At 31.8% G+C, this 17,732-nt stretch overlaps 2 protein-coding genes across 2 annotated transcripts; both read right to left on the bottom strand.

The window, feature by feature from the left end:
• Nucleotides 1-579: 579 nt before the first annotated feature.
• LOC108341881 (uncharacterized) lies at nt 580-1,909 on the bottom strand. Its single transcript, XM_017579544.2, has one exon. It carries the CDS (start codon nt 1,597-1,599, stop codon nt 682-684), a length of 918 nt encoding a protein of 305 aa, XP_017435033.1. The 5' UTR covers nt 1,600-1,909; the 3' UTR covers nt 580-681.
• Nucleotides 1,910-7,822: 5,913 nt separating this feature from the next.
• Nucleotides 7,823-16,556, bottom strand: LOC108341123 (uroporphyrinogen-III synthase, chloroplastic). Its single transcript, XM_017578767.2, has 9 exons — nt 16,275-16,556; nt 14,914-15,001; nt 14,106-14,172; nt 12,970-13,088; nt 11,361-11,453; nt 11,198-11,253; nt 10,364-10,449; nt 9,869-10,000; nt 7,823-8,160 (listed from the first exon to the last, which is right to left on the bottom strand). Exons 1-9 carry the CDS (start codon nt 16,476-16,478, stop codon nt 8,124-8,126), a joined length of 882 nt encoding a protein of 293 aa, XP_017434256.1. The 5' UTR covers nt 16,479-16,556; the 3' UTR covers nt 7,823-8,123.
• Between the last annotated feature and the right edge of the window lie 1,176 nt (nt 16,557-17,732).

The following is a 17,732-nucleotide window of genomic DNA, read 5'->3' as shown; positions in this document are numbered from 1 at the left end:
GACTGAAGATTACTTCTGCCGAAATGTTTTTCTTTTGTTCAAAATAAGTTGTATAAAATAGAACCTATTTAAGAGCAAATTTTCACAAATTACCCAGAAGAAAGCTCTATTTCCTGACCTCCATGCCTCTAGAAAGACAGAACCTGCCTTAGGATATGTTATGAGAAACCAATCAAATGCACTGTCTGCGTGTATCAAGGATGATGGAATGACTTGACAACATGACAGATCTTGTCATGTGTATCAGAAAAGATAACTGAGATATTACAAACGATTTTTAAGTTATCACACATTCATAAACATAAACGAGCCACATCAGTACATTAGGCCGAATTACCTGGTCTGTTTACGTAAATAATTTTCCCATTAGTTGGACCAGTTGAAACCAATTTGACATTGAATAATGCGATCGTGATACGCAACTCTCGAGGGCCCGCAAATCACAAACAAATCCATGATAATCAGAGAAAATGTTACACACAATGCTAGCAGTGAAAAATTGTGCTAAGCAGTGAAAATGTTCCCCGTGATTTGAGCAAACAAAGGAAAGTAAAAGCAAAAAGTGATTGTATCTGCAACTGAAAGAAAACAAAAAAGCTATATTAAAATTAAACAAAAGAATACAATTTGTTCACGCAACCAAAAAAAAAAACCAAAAGGAATCGTTTGGTAGCTGTGTAATCATCTTGATCCGAAGCCAGCCAACCTGCCCAAGATTCCCTGTTTGTACGGCAAATACGTTCTCTTTTTCAAATCCTCAGTTTCCGCTTTCTTTCTCGCATAGTGCAATTCATGGGCGGAAAGGGGTTCCTTTCTTCTGGGTCTTGGGCCTGGGCTCGGGCTTGGGATGGAAGTCTTGGGGTCTTGAGGCTTTTTGTAGAAAGCGGGAAACTTTCTCAAGGGGTCCTTGCTGGAACCTCTCCCTTCAGAGGCACTGCGGAAAAGCAAAAAGTCTCTGAGTCTCCATTTCCTTGAACTCTTAGAAGTCGACGAAAGCGAAACTGCGTCGGAAACCGAACCCTCTTTGTTCTCCTGCGCTTGGTTGGATTCCTCGTCCCAAATATAGTGAGATACTCTGTTACAAGGAGAGAGCGAGCGCGTGACTCTGCTGCGATTTGAACTCGAACAAACACTCCTATCCCTCCCTCTTCTATCTTCCTCCTCCTCCTCTTCTCCCTCTTTCTTCTTCCCTTGGGCTTTGGAAGATCTTCTGGGCTGGGCCGGAGGAAGAAGCGGGCTTTTAACGGAGTCCAACAAATCGTCCTCGATGAGCGGCTTGATTTTGCCGCCGTCGAAAAGTTCTTCCGCAGATCGAGGGCTCTTGGATTCCCCATCAACAAAAAAGGCAAACCCATCGTCATCCTCGGCCTCGGTCTTATCATTATGATCAGCACCGTGTCCATGTCGGTGTTCCAAATGATAAAGAGAATCGAATTGGGCGAAAAACCTGGAGGGGCTAGAGGGGGCGCTTAGGCAAAAATATTCCCCGAAGCGCTTGGGCGAAGAAGGAGCGCTGAGATAGGGCGAAATCCTTGCACGGTTGAAATCGAAAGGATCCCTGGAGGGACTTGCGCTGGGACTATGCGTGACCACTTCCATGGTGAAGCAATTGGGTTGGGAATACTGGTAGGAAGAGATATGTGTTGGTTATATATGCAGAGATGGAGATGACGATGAGGATGAGAAAAGGGATTAGATTGTTTTGTTGACCAGTGACAGACAAGGGCACGTTTGGGTCCTAACCTAGCCGCCTTTTAATACCGGTGGTTTAAATTATGTGTGACTTAGGTGGGAATAGAATGATGTAACAGTAATAGGAGTCCCTTTCTTACTGGACCACATGCTATGGATCATTTTGAACGTGTTGTTTGGTGACCGGCTACGTAATAATTTATAGCTTTAAGGTTGTAGCTCAGACCACCCACCCACGTTTGCATTTAACGTCCCACACCTTCTTAATTACTTACAATTATCTCTCTTTTTACGCGTATCCGTATTTAATGTCTCAATCCCACACCTTTATTTCCTTTTTCAATTTTCATTTCCTAACCAAAATTAGTATAATATAATAAGTTTTTACTTTATATGTCACTCCATTTTATGTTATTTACAAATTTACTTAAAGTGTTGTCTATTGATTAAATCAAGAAACTGTATGTATATTGCCTTGGTTATTTATGTTTATTTCAAAATGTAATTACATCAATTTTAATGTATTATGGTCAATATATAAAGTATTTTTTGGGTTGAAGAAAAGTTTAGCATTAAATTATCCATTTCCGTTTCTCTGTGCAGTGTGTATGTGTAATGGCAAACAATGAAGCATGACCGCATAAACTCCATTAAATTATGCATGATGCCTTGCGTTTAGCTTCGTAATAGTCAAATAGAAGCTGCTATTAAAATAAGCAACCCTTGATAGTCCTCCATTTCGGTGGCGGTAAGAAAAGGATGAACTTGAATTCTAGAAGAGAGTGACATTTTCTTTATAATAATATATATACAAATTAATCTACACTCACCACATCACGTTTCTTTTAATGAAAACATGCATCTGGACGACGCAACTGTGTTGTAAAATTCTTATTATATTATAATAACTATAATATTTCAGGTACATCTTAGTTTTTTTTTATAAGGTTGTAGTTTAGGTATTAAAAGAATTGAAATTTATGCACTTTAACTTACTATTATATAGAAATAGATTTAATTTCTTCATTTGTTAGGTAACGATTAAATCAAGTTTGATTTGTTATATGTCTAAACCAACCTGATTACCTCCGTGGCAATAAAAGTCGTAATGAGTCATTTCTTTTGTCCTAACACAACAAAATTGTCATATTTAATGATCGCACAATTAAAAAAAAAAAACTAGCACTCTGACGTTACATATGTGATAAGATATTTGTTATTTTAGAAGCGATAACGATGGATTTGAGAAACAATAAAACTAATGGAATGATATAAACGAACCAAAAATGTAGCATTAAATTATTATATTATAAGGCGATTAATTTGGTACATATGCTTTAAAATTGCCATAAATTTGCTTGCTGCACTCGTGGACACAAATAATGCTAAAATATTGCATGCGTTAGGGTCAAATATTAGACGTGCGAGAGATTAAATCCCTTGAATGCAAACCCCCACGTAGCAGTGATTTACAGTGAGATATCATTCAAATGCATTGAAATTTCTTTGGTGACGAAAAGGATTTTGGAAAAAGCACAGCAACGGTGTCGTTTGAAGCCTCGTGAAAGGAAGAGAAAGCGAGTGACTTTTTCTTCTTAGTTGTGGTGGTGGTTAAAATTATCATTACCTGTGAAGAATATATTTTTAAAAGTGTGTGCTTTTGTGGTGTTTCAACATTAATATTTTTAAATTATTAATTTGGAAGAACTATTTTTAATTATTTTAAAAGTATAAATGACTGAACAAACATTTTAAAATATAAAGATCAAACTGAAATAAGGGTAAAGGACGAAACACAACTTATTAATAATTTAGCCACAATAAAGAAGCACATGTGATTTTTATTTGTAGGAAAATCTGAAAGTTTCTTTATAAATGTGTGACTTTTAAACCTCCGCATCCGTCACTCAAACTTAAATGCGGGTTAAGGTAAGCAATGAATAATGTATGTATAAAAGATCATTAAATATATTAAAAATATAATATTGTATTAATTATTTATAAATTTATTATAAATATAATTAAATAAACGTGACTAAGTGTGTATATATATATATATATGTTATAAAAGAATTATTTTATAAAATTTATAAATAATAATTTAATTTATTGAGGGATAATATTAAAATATTGAAATTTAGAAGGTTATATAAAAAATTTATAATTCTCACATGTGAATATGATCATCATTTTTATTTTTTTCTTTTTATTCCATTGAAGGAGAAAATCAATAAAAAAACCTAAAATGTTCTATATAGAAAAGTTTAAAGATCAATCTATATTGTTTAATGACAAATTATTGAGATATGTTTTCTTTTAAAGAAAATTGATAATTACTTTATTTCTTTAAAAGTTTATTGTTTATTATGTTTTGATAAGTGATTCATGAATCTAATCATTAAAATGTTAATTTATGATTAGTTAATATGAATCCTAATTTATATTTTCTAATTTTATGAAAAAAAATATTTATGAAATTTGAGAGTTTTAATGGATTATGAGTTACAATTCACTCAAATTCTTCTATCATGTTCATCGGGTTAAAAAGAACCCAAATTTGAAATTTGGAAAACTTAAAATTAGAAAATCCGCAATTTGTTTTTTGTTTCTAGTGCATCTGTTTCTTTCATTTGATTATCAGTCACATAAAATTCATTTTGATTAGTCAGAATTTGATTTAACATTTAAAAAATCTGAATGTTCAAAACTTTAATAGTTTCTAGAATCCTAAATTGGGAAAGAATTTTCAATTTGTATTTGGAGAATAATATTAATAATTAATGTAATAATCAATACAAATAATAAAAACATGTATAATAACAAATTTATATTTAGATTAATTTATTATTGAGACGTAAAACCTTAAAATTATTACACGTTATTACAATTCGATCAAATATTTTACTTTGATGATTTCTTAATTATCAATAACGAAACAAAATAAAAATTGAATTTTATTTATTCCAAACTCAAATTAATTATTAATTTTATTTTATTTTAAAATTTTGTTTTAATAAACCCAAAACTTTTAAAACCAATCTTCCAAAAAATGCGCTGCACTACGACGGTGCCACCTAAAGTGAAGCATCGCGCACCAGCGACCCGTATGAAACCGCTGTTGCTAAAACCATGAGGAGACCATTTTTTATTTTCTATTTTGAAATAACCTTCTGAGTATTTAAGTGTGTAATATGTTAGCTCAATAGAATTTATGCTATAATAATGATTTAATATTTTTTTATTTATTCTTTGTTCAATATAAGTTTATACTTTTTAAAGATATTTAATGTGATTTTTCCATTTTCTTCTTAAAATTGGACAATAAACATAAAAAAAATATTAATGTTGATATATTTTTAAGTTATCTTAACAATAATATAAAAATCATAATATTTTAACAATTTTTTCACAACAGACGAATGTTATTATTTTATTGGTACGTATATTTGAAACGGATTAATCACGTGATATTATATAAGTTATTGTTAAAAAATTATAAAAAAAATTGTTAAAATAACATTTTCCACAGCATAATCCTTGCTCATTGATAAGTGTTTAACGTTCCATTATTATGATAATGGTAGGTCAAAAGATGAGGCAAAGTTTAAAAATATGATTGCACAGGTTGGTGAATCATATGTCAAGTCAATCAATTGTTTGGAGAGTACAGAGTCTCCTAGCCTTTGAAATATCAAGTACAGGCATCTTAAATAAAACTCATTATTTAAACAAAAACTACTTCGTCCACCGTTGAATCGATGATTGATTAATTAGTATAAAAAATAATTGGCTTCAATTTTGAAAAAAAAGTTTTATGTGAATTGAAATGCTTCTTATTTATATTTGATTTAGGAAAATAACACTTACCTCTCCTAATACAATATAAAAATAACATGCACTCTCTACTTGTAAAATAAACAATCATCTCTCTTACATTTTTAATGAAATAATGTTCCTACCCTATACTATTTAAATAGACATTCACTCTTTATATTATTAAATGTAACACAATTCCGAATGATTTCTTTTATTAAATTACCTAATCATTATAAATCGTATTAGATGATCGAGTAGGATTTCTTCGTGCAACTCTAACTTTTTGGGTACAGTTTCCTACAAAATATATATTAAATAAATAAATTATTATTATACGTGTAATATAAGGTGATTCAGGACATATATCGAAGTTTAAAACCTAGGACTGATTCGGTGATGTGAATTTCCATTACTAATAGAATTTCATAATTTGATAAAAAAAAAAGAACACTTGAATTTCAAAATCTGAAAAATAAAACATTTAATCAGATTTTAAAATTCGATAAATAAAAAAATTAATACTTAATCAAATTTTAAAATTTGATAAAAAAAGTAATATTTAATCAAATTTTAAATTTTGATAAAAAAAATAATACTTAATCAAATTTTAAAATTTGATAAACACAGAATTTAAATTTGACTAGATTTCTAAACCTAGTTAAAAGAAAATAACATTTAACCAGATTTTAAAAACCAACAAAAAAAAATCATTTATAACCAATTTCGAAATGTAATGAAATTTTTTTACGTAATTCAACACAGTCCATATAAGTCCCTCTTCTCTCTCTGCACTCCTAACTCTGTGTAGTGTGTGTTTGGTTTCTCTATAGTATTAGCTATAGCCACCGCAGACCACCATGTTTTTCCCAAGAGACATGCCTTCTCCCTCCTCAATCTTCTCAGCCTACGCCTCCATGACAACCTCTATCATGATCCTGCGTTCCATGCCTTCTCAGCCTTCCACAAGAGGGAGATGAAGAGGAGGGGCTGAGACCTGAATCGAGTGTTCACCGGAAAACAAAATCTAGGTACAATTTCAGGAGTCCAAAGATTACAGTATCCGGGACATAGTAAACTGGATACTGATGAAAGGGGAGAAGCATGTGTTTTGAAATGCAATTCTATATGTGTATGTGGTCACTGGATGTTGTAATCAGGTTATTTTTATTTTTATGGATACTTGATTTCAAAATTCGATCACGGTTTTATTTGTAAGCTAACATGGTGGATAATTCTTTTACCGCAAGTAACACAGTCAATATCAATCCCTGAAAATATAATCAACATACATTTATATTAATTCCCATAAAATAATATTATTGGTTCTTGTGAGTTTTTGTTCATTTAAATCCTTCAAAAACCCTTGTTATTCTTTGTAATATACGCAATTTATTTTTTAGTTTTAGTTCTTACAATGTGAATCATTTGGGTTTTCCAACCTATCAATTTTCCATGCCAACTAAATCAACGTATTCAATTTAATAAAGGAATTTAGATGATACATTACAAAAAATAAAACAAAAATATCAAAGCTAACAAAGCTCTTGAATGTACTAAAGATCTGTTTGATCAAATTTCTTCAATAAAAGTTCTAAGGAAACACGAAGAGAAAATAAGTAAATTTCCATAAAGTAAAATTGTTTTATATATAATTAAAATTAAAAAATTAGAAAAAATACATAAGAACTTTTACTAACTTACATATAATTTTGATTTATAAAAAGTTTATTTTAATTTTTCTTATTATTTTTCCTAAAATTGATTATCAAAAGACTCATCCAATACGCATACACAAATTATAAAAAGGCATTTCCGAGAAGCAACAAGGTATTTAGACCTATACAGAAATGTAAATCATGTTAAAGAAAGTATTTTCAAAATATAATAAGTTACCTAATTAAAAAATAAAACTTCATTGGAACAAAAACTATTGCAGAACAAAAACACACACCACACGCAAACTAAGGGACAAATACACAACGGTCATCTCATTACTGAATGCAATTACTGAATGCAAGTCGTGTTTGGATGAAAGGATACAAATGTTCTGGTTAGATTTTCTTGCTCTAAACTACCACAACATGAGAAATCATAATTTAATGCAAAAAAAAAAAAAAAATCTTCCTAAAATCAAGGACATCAGTATAGTTTAAGGACAAATTGAGTGCTCAATGTAGTTATAGAAGAAATATAAGCATTGCTATTTACATGGAAACTATTTGCCTATCTCATGATGGTAGCCTCTCCATTAGTCCTAAAAGGGTCCAGTTTTCAAGTGGAGTGCACTAGATAAGGTACATTTATAGTCATTAAATAAAAAAATTAATGGTTAGAATTTGTTATTAAAAAACAAATGCATATATGTAACAAAACTTTAAACAAATTACAGTCTCAACTACTGGTATTTTAATCAATGACTATAAGTGCACTTTATTGCCTAATATACACTACTGACTTTATTAAAGCTAAATCAATCTAGCCTAAAAAATTACTACTGAAAAGAAAATAAATTTTATCCATCCACTATGCCAAATCATTATATTAATCTTGCAGCATGAAAAACGGTTGTAAACATCTCCAGGTTGCAACGAAGGGCTGAGACCTACATTAATTCTTTAGGAACGTAATGCTTCCAGAATGCTTTCTACCCAGCTGTCAAGAAGAAGGTTACAAGAAAACAAATGTTATTAACAGGTTTTCAAACCAGTCTAACAAACTAACTTATCATAGGTCAATTCACGTCTATATATAACAAAAATGTGTTTTAGTCCTAAAATTTATCGAGTAAGTAGTTAAGTCCACATTACCGAACAATAATCATTTGAATTTCTATAATGTAAAAAAATTTAGGATTTAATTTAGTATTCATAGTCTATACTAGCAAAGGGTCTCTTTACGTACTATACCATCTTAGGATCCCGTAGACCAGGAGGTGAAAAGAGGGTAAAGCACCGGAAGGAAATTATAAAAACTCATTTACTATAAAGGAAAAATAAAATAATCATATTCACTACAATCTTTTTAGCAAGGAATAAAGAAATTTCCCCTGTTTGGCATTGTCTATATTTTTGTAGTGATTTCTATAATTTCCCAAAGGTTTTATGTTGTCTCCAAAAAATTCAATCGCAACAACATAATAGCATAGAAGGAAACATGACACGAAATAAGACATAGTACCAGTCGAATATAGGCAACAGTAACAGAAAAACATAGTTTTTAGAAAGGGGAAATTGAACAAATAGATCCTAAGCTTAGTATAGCCACTATGAACTCTTGGGATGACTTCAGAGGTTATAAAATTTTGCAAACAAACCCTTCTGTCCGTTAACAAAGTGAGTCATTCATCACGCATTTTGCACATTTTTATTAACTTGCATAAAATGGTCCGTTATATTAATTTATATTATATTACATAAAGGCTTAAGTTTTAAATACTTCATAAATTTAGGTATTTTCAATTTAGTCTCTATTAAAAATATTTGTTTTACTGAGTAAAAAATATTTTTCGCCTCCCTATCAAATATTTGATTTTGCGTTCAACAAGATGAAGCAGTCGGTACTTCCATCTTGCTGTCTCCAACTCGCATCTTCCTTCTTTAATCTCTATAACTCGCTAATCATCTTGCCTTTAGAGAGGTAAACGAGTGGAATAGTTAGTTGGAGATAATTTGATAGGGAATGAGCAAGTTGGTCGATCAATTAGAGATGAGAAGATATAAGTAACGGTTATATGAAAATAAAAAATATTTTGAACATTCAATAAAACAAAAAATGTTAATAGAGACCCAATTAAAAATACTCAAATTTAAGAAGTATCCAGAACTTAATTAGACCTTATAGAAAATAAGAGTACAACAACGAAAGAAAATGAAATCAATAGAAAAAAAAAAGCTTCTCTCATTTTTTAAAAGACGATGACAAATGGAGACTATCATGTGTACTTAATAATAAACATGTACCAAGTAATGAAAGTAACATGCAGCTAAGTGGACGGAAAGATTTGATTGCTGGATTTTGAAAGTTTGCGAGTCTCTCGTGAAGATTTTAAAGTTTAGGTTACTTCAAAATGGCAGATACAGCTTATAGTGTTTTCTTTTCTAAAATGCATTAACTAATAAATTTAGAATAAAGATAAATTATTAAAACTAGAGTTATTCTTAAATAGTCCAAAAGCCTCTACTCAATTCCAAAATTATAAAAGCTTCTTAAAACATTGCGCAAAATTATTTTAAGAGGAAGAAAATCTTCTCCATATGACCACACAGTGAAAACTAAAACAAAACAGGTACGAAATAATTAGTCAAAGAAATATCACAAGAAAGATCCGGAAAAAGAATTTCTAAAAAGAGGTTGTGATTACCCTTCGAGGCCTGGTTGTGTTGGGTAGAACACATTAGTGAAGCCTAAACTTCTTGCCATTGCGGCAGTTGTCTCACCAATGCATGCCACAGAATTGTTCCACTCTAAATCTGAAAGAAGATTCTTCCAGGCCCTGTTACAGCAGATTATCTGAACTAGGTAAATTATCTCAACGTGGAAACTGGGTAAACCGAAAAAAGTACAATCTCTTAAGAAACGTCCCTACTTATTTCTACTGCACAAATAAGATAAAGCAAGATTTCCGTGATTCATACAGTACCAGGAATCATTCTGATGTTGATTAAGGGTAAAAAACAGTATCCCACTTAATTGGTATGAAAACAGTCATTGGATGCTTTAAGAAAGCTTAATAGATGCCGCTCTTACAAAAAATTGAATATTGACTTCAAATATACTAAACTATCCGAAGGATTGAATTGAATGTGACATTATAAAAACTTAACAGGGAAAAAAGATAGTGTAAAAAGAAACTTACCGAATAGCAGATGGTGAAGCTACTGTAAGAATAGGGGCATCAAATGCTAGCTTTAGAACCATATGGTCAACATGTTGAACTGGAACCTGACAAAGAAGTTCAAAAATAGGGGAAGCAGTGAATCTCTCAGAGATAGAGACCATAAATAGCCCACTCTAGTGTAGAAGTTGTTTCACATGCAAGAAATGGTCCGTTATGATCAAAGCTACGTAAAACCAATTTTTATGAACAAAAATGACAATAAAATAAAAGCCATTGAACAGATAGTTTACAGACGCCCCGTGTTCTTAGGTTGTAACTTATAAACATCACAATAAATGTTATGGTATGTGCATTACGCGGCATAAGAGCAAAAACAATTAAAGAATTATAAGAAGAAAAATATATTACCTCTAATAAAGAGAAGAGAAAATATAGAAGACTAGAACAGACAATGAGAATTGTAAATATACCACAACAAAAGTTTTATAGGCTATGGGGAAGAAACTAAACCACAAACTAATTATTGGCTAATATTAAAACTAAAATAATAACCACATAATTTATGCAGTAAAAATACACAACCAATTAGAGCCATTGAGAGTCATACTCAACAATAAAAATATTGCAAGGACACAATCCTCCGCTTGTGTAACCTTTTCCTTTAAACTGCATAACAGGACACATGCACAACATACATGCATACAGGTAAATTGTTTCTCGACAGCCATGAAGTATATTGGTAATTTAACATTAATAAACATTAAACTTAAATAGCTTAACCCAACTAATCATATGAAACACCAAAAGAATATGTAGGGATTGTAAGGAAGAAGTATGGCTAAAACAATGTACCGTTGTATATGTATTCATTCTAGTAACCTCAAATCCACGCTTTGAAAGTCCATCCTCTGCTTATGTAAATGTCACAGTAATTAGCGTATGATTGCCCTCACATTTATTAATCCAAGTATTGAACTTCAGAGTATATTTTTAAAAGGCAATAAGACATATGTACCAATCTCATTGCTAGCCTTTGCAGAAGCAGGATAGAGAACGGTGCATTTATTTCCAAGCTTAGGAAGCTCAGTAGCCAAAACCTTTCCTGTTGCTGGAAATTATCAAAACCATAATAAGTTTCAGTTTCAGAAGTTGAAGCTTCAAAATTGCAGTTTGGCAAAAGCAATACTATGAGACAAAACCTACCGATGAAATGCTATAATCATGGTTAGAATCGGTTAATTTTCTTCAATGTAAAGGACTGGTCAAAGTCGTGATCTCCCCTATCTAGAGCATATCTTGAAACTATTAAGGTTAAACTATTTATTTGGTCCATACAGTTGGCACTGCTTTAATTTGAGTCTCTAGACGAAAACAAATATAAGTTTAGTTCCAATACCTGCATTTTTGTTGAAGAATGGTCCTTGTAATTAAATCTTTATTAACGGCATCAAGGCATGGATGATACATAGCACTGCCGTGGCTAAAAATTAATCATTGGGTACTTATAGGGATACTACCTTAAGAGTTAGTTCCAGTATAAAAGAAAAATGTAAGTCCTTTATATAGTGAGCCATTATTTTCTTCCTTAACTCTGTCAATATAAGACTCTTGTCATCAAAACAACAGCCATGCACTTGTCTCCCAACAGTGGTTCGAAATAGTTACCTAAGTTCATCAGAAGGTAACTGAAGAAAATTGTTTAGAGAACAAGGATGGATGGAGGAAACCTTCAACCATAGCTGGAAATGCTCATTGTCTTCTAAAATCTTCAAATGAGTATTCAATACATCATCCCCTTTTGTCAATGACTGATAAAGATTTAAAACTGCAACTGTTAGTGCATCAATTTTTGAAGATGGGACATCAATTTTTGAAGATGGGAAGCAGTGGCCCCTAGTACTCTTAAATTTTCGTTGAAGGTTGAATGGAGTGTTGTTGGCAGTCATACGGTGTGTGTATGCTATTACATGACCCAGGGATGGACTTGGTGATTGAAGCAATAAGGGTGTTTGTGGAAGAGAAATATAGGGAAGTATATTCAAGCATAAAATCTAAGAGATGCTCATCATAGTCCCCAACAAAGGCAACGTTCCCATCTGTGGTTGGTGATGACCCTTCCAACCCATATTCAACCATTATTAGCAATGCTTCTTGAACAAGTTAAGGAAGAATGTTAGGACGGAAACCATCACGAATTAATAACTAAATCTTGATGTTTTCTGTTCCATAGAGGTACTCCTAAAGTAATATAACCTATAGGGACCAAATGATTTTTATTCACATCATTGTCACTTGTTAATCATGTCAACTACATGTGACATTTAAACAAAGATGTAATGGTAGAGACCAGTCTTCAGCACAAATGCAGGAGTAGAGACTAAAACTTTCGTTTTTCTCATCCAAGGAATAGTACTTAAAGTGGCATGAACTGAGCAATCTAAATGAATATTTAAACCAACTATTCATGTTATTCCATAGTCTCCTTTAATAGCCTAAAGAATTTGAGATTGAGGAGATGACTATATATTTCTTTAGTCAATCAAAGTAAAAGAAGTGAGACTACGGGTAGTAAAATGCATGAGATATTTAAATTCAGCTCAGCATACACCCAATCACACAGATACCTCTTGATGGCACAAAGGCAATATCAAGGGATCGGTTTGAAGACTGCAAAGTTTCCTCGAAAATGCTTGCAGTGCCAGTCCCAACAACACCAATTTTGACATGAGGCATCCCAGAAGCTCTAGGTACAACAATCAAGAGAAAGATAATCATTTGCTAAAAAATTAATGTGTTCACCAAAACCATACAAAACTGCAGGGTGCACAAACAAAAAAAAAGCATTTTAAAGAATACAACACAAATGCTTAGTTATTTATGTTATTCTTTGTATCATTGCATCTAACCAACTATAAATTTTATCAACAAAATAGACCAAAACAATAAACAACTATCTTTAATAATTTACATTTGCATCTTTGACAACTAATGCACAATCTTTGATAATAGGATAACATGTTGCAAAACAGGATATTTCAAGTATTCTTCCCATATGAAGACCATGGTTAAAGGGAAGAAATGCAAATTATTAAAATGGTACAAAATTTATTCAAAGTAATCAGAGAAAATATATCAAGTGGGTGATGTCACTGAAGAAAATAAACGATGAAAAAATTAGCAGAAATATCAAGACACTTTACAAAATTTAGTTCACTCCGATCAATATTGTGACTTTTTTCACTTACTAACTAATAATTACATCTCAAATGGAAGGGTCATACTATACTGTCTTATTTTACTCTATTTGGATACCGTTATGCAATTTTTGCTCCAATGCAAGGGTCTTACAAAACCCACACTTTAATAATTTTTCATTTACACTTAATTTTTCAAAACTTCAAAAAACAATTTTTACTCTTATAACCAAGGTCTTATTTAAGACTTAAAGTCCTAAACTTCACGCCACATCAACGTTCCTCTGATGGGGGTGTCTTATACGAACCAAATTTAAAGCTTATGACTCTGGCCATAACACTTGTGTACGAGACGCCCTAGTGCATATTTGGCTTGCACTCCACAATAACCCTAAAATTGATCTTGGAGGGCAAAAGAATGCTCAGATTAATTTTCAAAGTCATTTGGATTGGACTAAAGGTTACTTCTGAAAAAAATGTTTTACTTCAATTTAAAATAAATATTTGTTTAAAATATACTATACTCAAGAAATTTTGCACAAACTACCCAAGCACTGATTGTTTACCTCCATGCCTCTAGAAAGACTGAACCTGCCTCAGGAGAAGTTATGACAACCCAGTCAAATGCATTGTCTGCATGTATCAAGTATGAGGGGAAGTAACATATCCGTGAAAAATTATAAGGCACTAACATGCATAACTGATCTTGTCATTGTATCAAAAAAGATGGCTGAAATATAACATGCAATTTGCAAACGATACTTTTGTTGACAAAATAATCATACATTCATAAATATCAAAGAACCACATTTAACATTATATATCACAAATGTGGTACGGAACTCTAGAGGTCCCACAACTCATAAATAAGAGCAAGAAAGATTATATATAAAAATAAAAATAATATACAAGGAAAGAAGTACAATCAAAGAATTCAAATGTAAACTGAGTAGGAGATAATAAAGGCATATTGTACGCATTTGTAGCTATTAACCCTCATTTTCAAGGAGAATATTGGTAATGCGAAGTAAGCAATTTCACATTATAAATGTCACCACTAAGAATGCATGCATATAACATGCACAAATATATGACAAAATATTATCTTTTGAATTAATATAGTAGTTTAAAAAAGGAAGAAAAAAATATTGTAAAATGCAGCTAAAAGTAACATGTGCACAACAAAAATATGACTAATATCTACATGTGTTTGTGCTTCCTTGGCCACTACTTCCTATTAAGCATGCATAAATTTATTCTAAAAATTGGCCCAATAAAAGATAAATATATAATTATCTTTACGAGATAAAAATGGCATAAGTCAAATCTTATAAAACATTCAAATTTCTTGGCGTGATTTTTCCTAGAACTTACCACCTAATACAGAAGGAAGCCTGTCTAAATCAGGTCCCTGCGTGTGCTCAATGAGTGGAAGCTCCAAACAATTGATTTCATGTTTAGCCTGCACTCAACATCGGAATTACCTAAATAGCTTCAGTGTATATGATTAGTCAGACCTGATGACCACTACAAAACTTAAATGGGCAAGGTAAAAAGTGTTGTTATAATTTGAGGATCCTATTTTATTGACATGGCCTTGGCTCCAAACCTAGCTGAACATCTAAGAGCATGTTTGGTTCCAATTATTTTGGGAAATTCTTTCTAAGATTTCTAATTCAGAATTTCATTATAAGCTGTTTTAAACGAAATAAACTAATCCCAATCATGAAGTATATGTGTGATGTCCCCAATGGTAAAAGATAAAAAATTAAACAAAATAAATACAGTGCGTGCAACATCAATTTGGATTATGCAACAATTTGTTCAGAGTAGAGAGAAATGCAAAAACATAGATGAAACTTCTATATAATGGGTTTAGAATAAAAACATTTAATATGAATAGATTGCCAATTCACTTGTATATTTAGGGAAAGATAAACATTGGAAGCACAAGGTAATGATGAAACAACAAAAGACGAAAGTTGTATTATTTCTTTTCAACTTATGATAAACACACCTCAGTGACATGGTTAAGAAAAAATAAGCATGGCAAAGCTGCTTTGAGATTCAATAAAGAAAGAAAGAGTGTGAAGAACAACAGTTGGCGTTCATCACCAAACTGAAGCTCTGTAACTGTTTGAGAATGGTTTTATAGGATAAAGGAAATCTCAAACCATTACATATAACGTGCAACTTTAATATTTATGAACGGGTGAAGAAATTGTAGCTGATCGGTCACAAACATCGATCTGGGTCTTGAACCGAAGGTTAAACTAACAACCTAGTGTAAGCATGACTTGTAATGCTACGTAAAAATATATTAGATCATAATCCGGACGTTTACATAGTTAAACTTTATAGTTTTAAGAGAACGGAGTTTTAACATATAATACAATAAAGTCATAGAAAATTCTGACAGTAAATATAGGGAAGGAAAAATCATAGAAAGCAGTACATATTGTCATCATTCATTTCAACCTTTAATCAAACACCTAGAGGACGGAATGGTATTCAGGTCCTAAAAACACGTAACTTAAATACTGGAAATAGGTGAGAGACAGCAAAAACTTGTTCAGATTGCAGGAAACGCAAGCATGGGAATGAGAATAGACACGGAAAACATGGCACAGCCAACTCGTTCAAGTTTAAGCCTCTAAGATTAAGCACATTGCAATGCGGTCCCAAAAAAAAAATCGTAGCAGCGAAAGGTTAAGTGAATGAACAGAAGCGAGTACCAGAGCGGCGATGAGCTTGGAGTTCTTGCCGCGCTCTCTAGTGACGATGACTTTGGGCGCGTAATTCGAAGCGGAAGAGGAAGTGGAAACGGCGTCGGTGGCGGAAGAGGCGGCGGTTCTTGGTGGAGGAGCGAGAAAGATTCGCCGTCGCAGTGGGAGAGAAGAAGTTGGAAAGGAGGGAGGGGAGAGAGAAAACTGTGCCATTATTGTAACGTGTTGAGCAAAGGAAGTAGCTTGGGTCCAGCTGTGCTATCAAAAACTCGACCCGTTTCTCTGCGCTTTGCTTTATTTTATTTATTAATAATTAATAAATTCATGAACTGCTCAAAATATCTGCCGACATAACCCTATTAAATTAGAGACCGATTAAATTAAGATTAAGATTAAGAGGAGTTGATGCCACGTGGCATGCGGTGGTTGGGAGATATCGATAGCCGTTTGGCGTGTTGGTGCTTGAATTGCAATGATGAGATTAACGGTGGGGATTTGCGTCCTAATCTCCCAACCCGACCCAAATCTGCTTCTTCCGAGTACTACGTTGCTCTGTGCCCTACCTCCCAGCAACAGTACCATCAAACGAAGAGGAAATGAATATATAAATATATAAAAACTAAAATAAATAAATTTTTGGTAAAGAGAGTGGAGAAATTTGAAGGTGTGGAATTATTATATTATTATGCATTTCTTTTATTTATTTTTTTACTTTTTTAATTTAATTTCATTTTTCCATTTGTCCTTTTTTATCTGCAAGCATAAAAAAGCATTTTTCCATTTTCTAGTTTTTGTCTAATAGTAGTAACATAAATTGAACAGGCATATACTACTTCAAAAGTTTAGTCATTTGAATTCCAAGAAAGTTATAAAATTGACAAATTTAGTATTACCTTCGTTGCATACATTATTTGTTATTAAAGCATTTGAAGTTTTAGATTATTAATGATAGGTCAGGAAAAAAATGGTATCCTTTTAGTTGCCACAAATTTATGACAAAAACAAATCCAGAATGTATTTAGTAAAAATTTTAGTAATTTATAAATTATTTTAATAAGTTTATAATTTAGTTTGACGAGTGAGATTCACTAATTAGTTTAATTTCAGTTAAATTTTGTATTTTTTTTATTTGACATCAATACAAGAGATCGACAATTTTGGATACTAAATAAATCATACTGGCTTGGGCGTATTATTTTTTATTTCTCCAACTTGAAAAGGAATAACTTTTCTGAATTTTTAATTTTAACAAAAGTACATCAGGGAATATCTCTGAACATTTATCGATGAATTAAAAGCAAAGAAGAAATTTTTTTAAAGTTCTAAATGTATTGATTTTTTTTAATAAAAGCTATTTTTTTATTCATTTTAAAGTACACCATTCAATCATTCATCAACATGAAGCCTTTAAATTTAAAAATGCGATGCATTGTATTCTCCATTTTATGTTATTACTGAATTCTTAAT

This window comes from Vigna angularis, chromosome 4 (assembly GCF_016808095.1).
Source record: "Vigna angularis cultivar LongXiaoDou No.4 chromosome 4, ASM1680809v1, whole genome shotgun sequence".
NCBI classification, from domain to species: Eukaryota; Viridiplantae; Streptophyta; class Magnoliopsida; order Fabales; family Fabaceae; genus Vigna; species Vigna angularis.
This window is presented reverse-complemented; position numbering and strand designations above follow the sequence as displayed.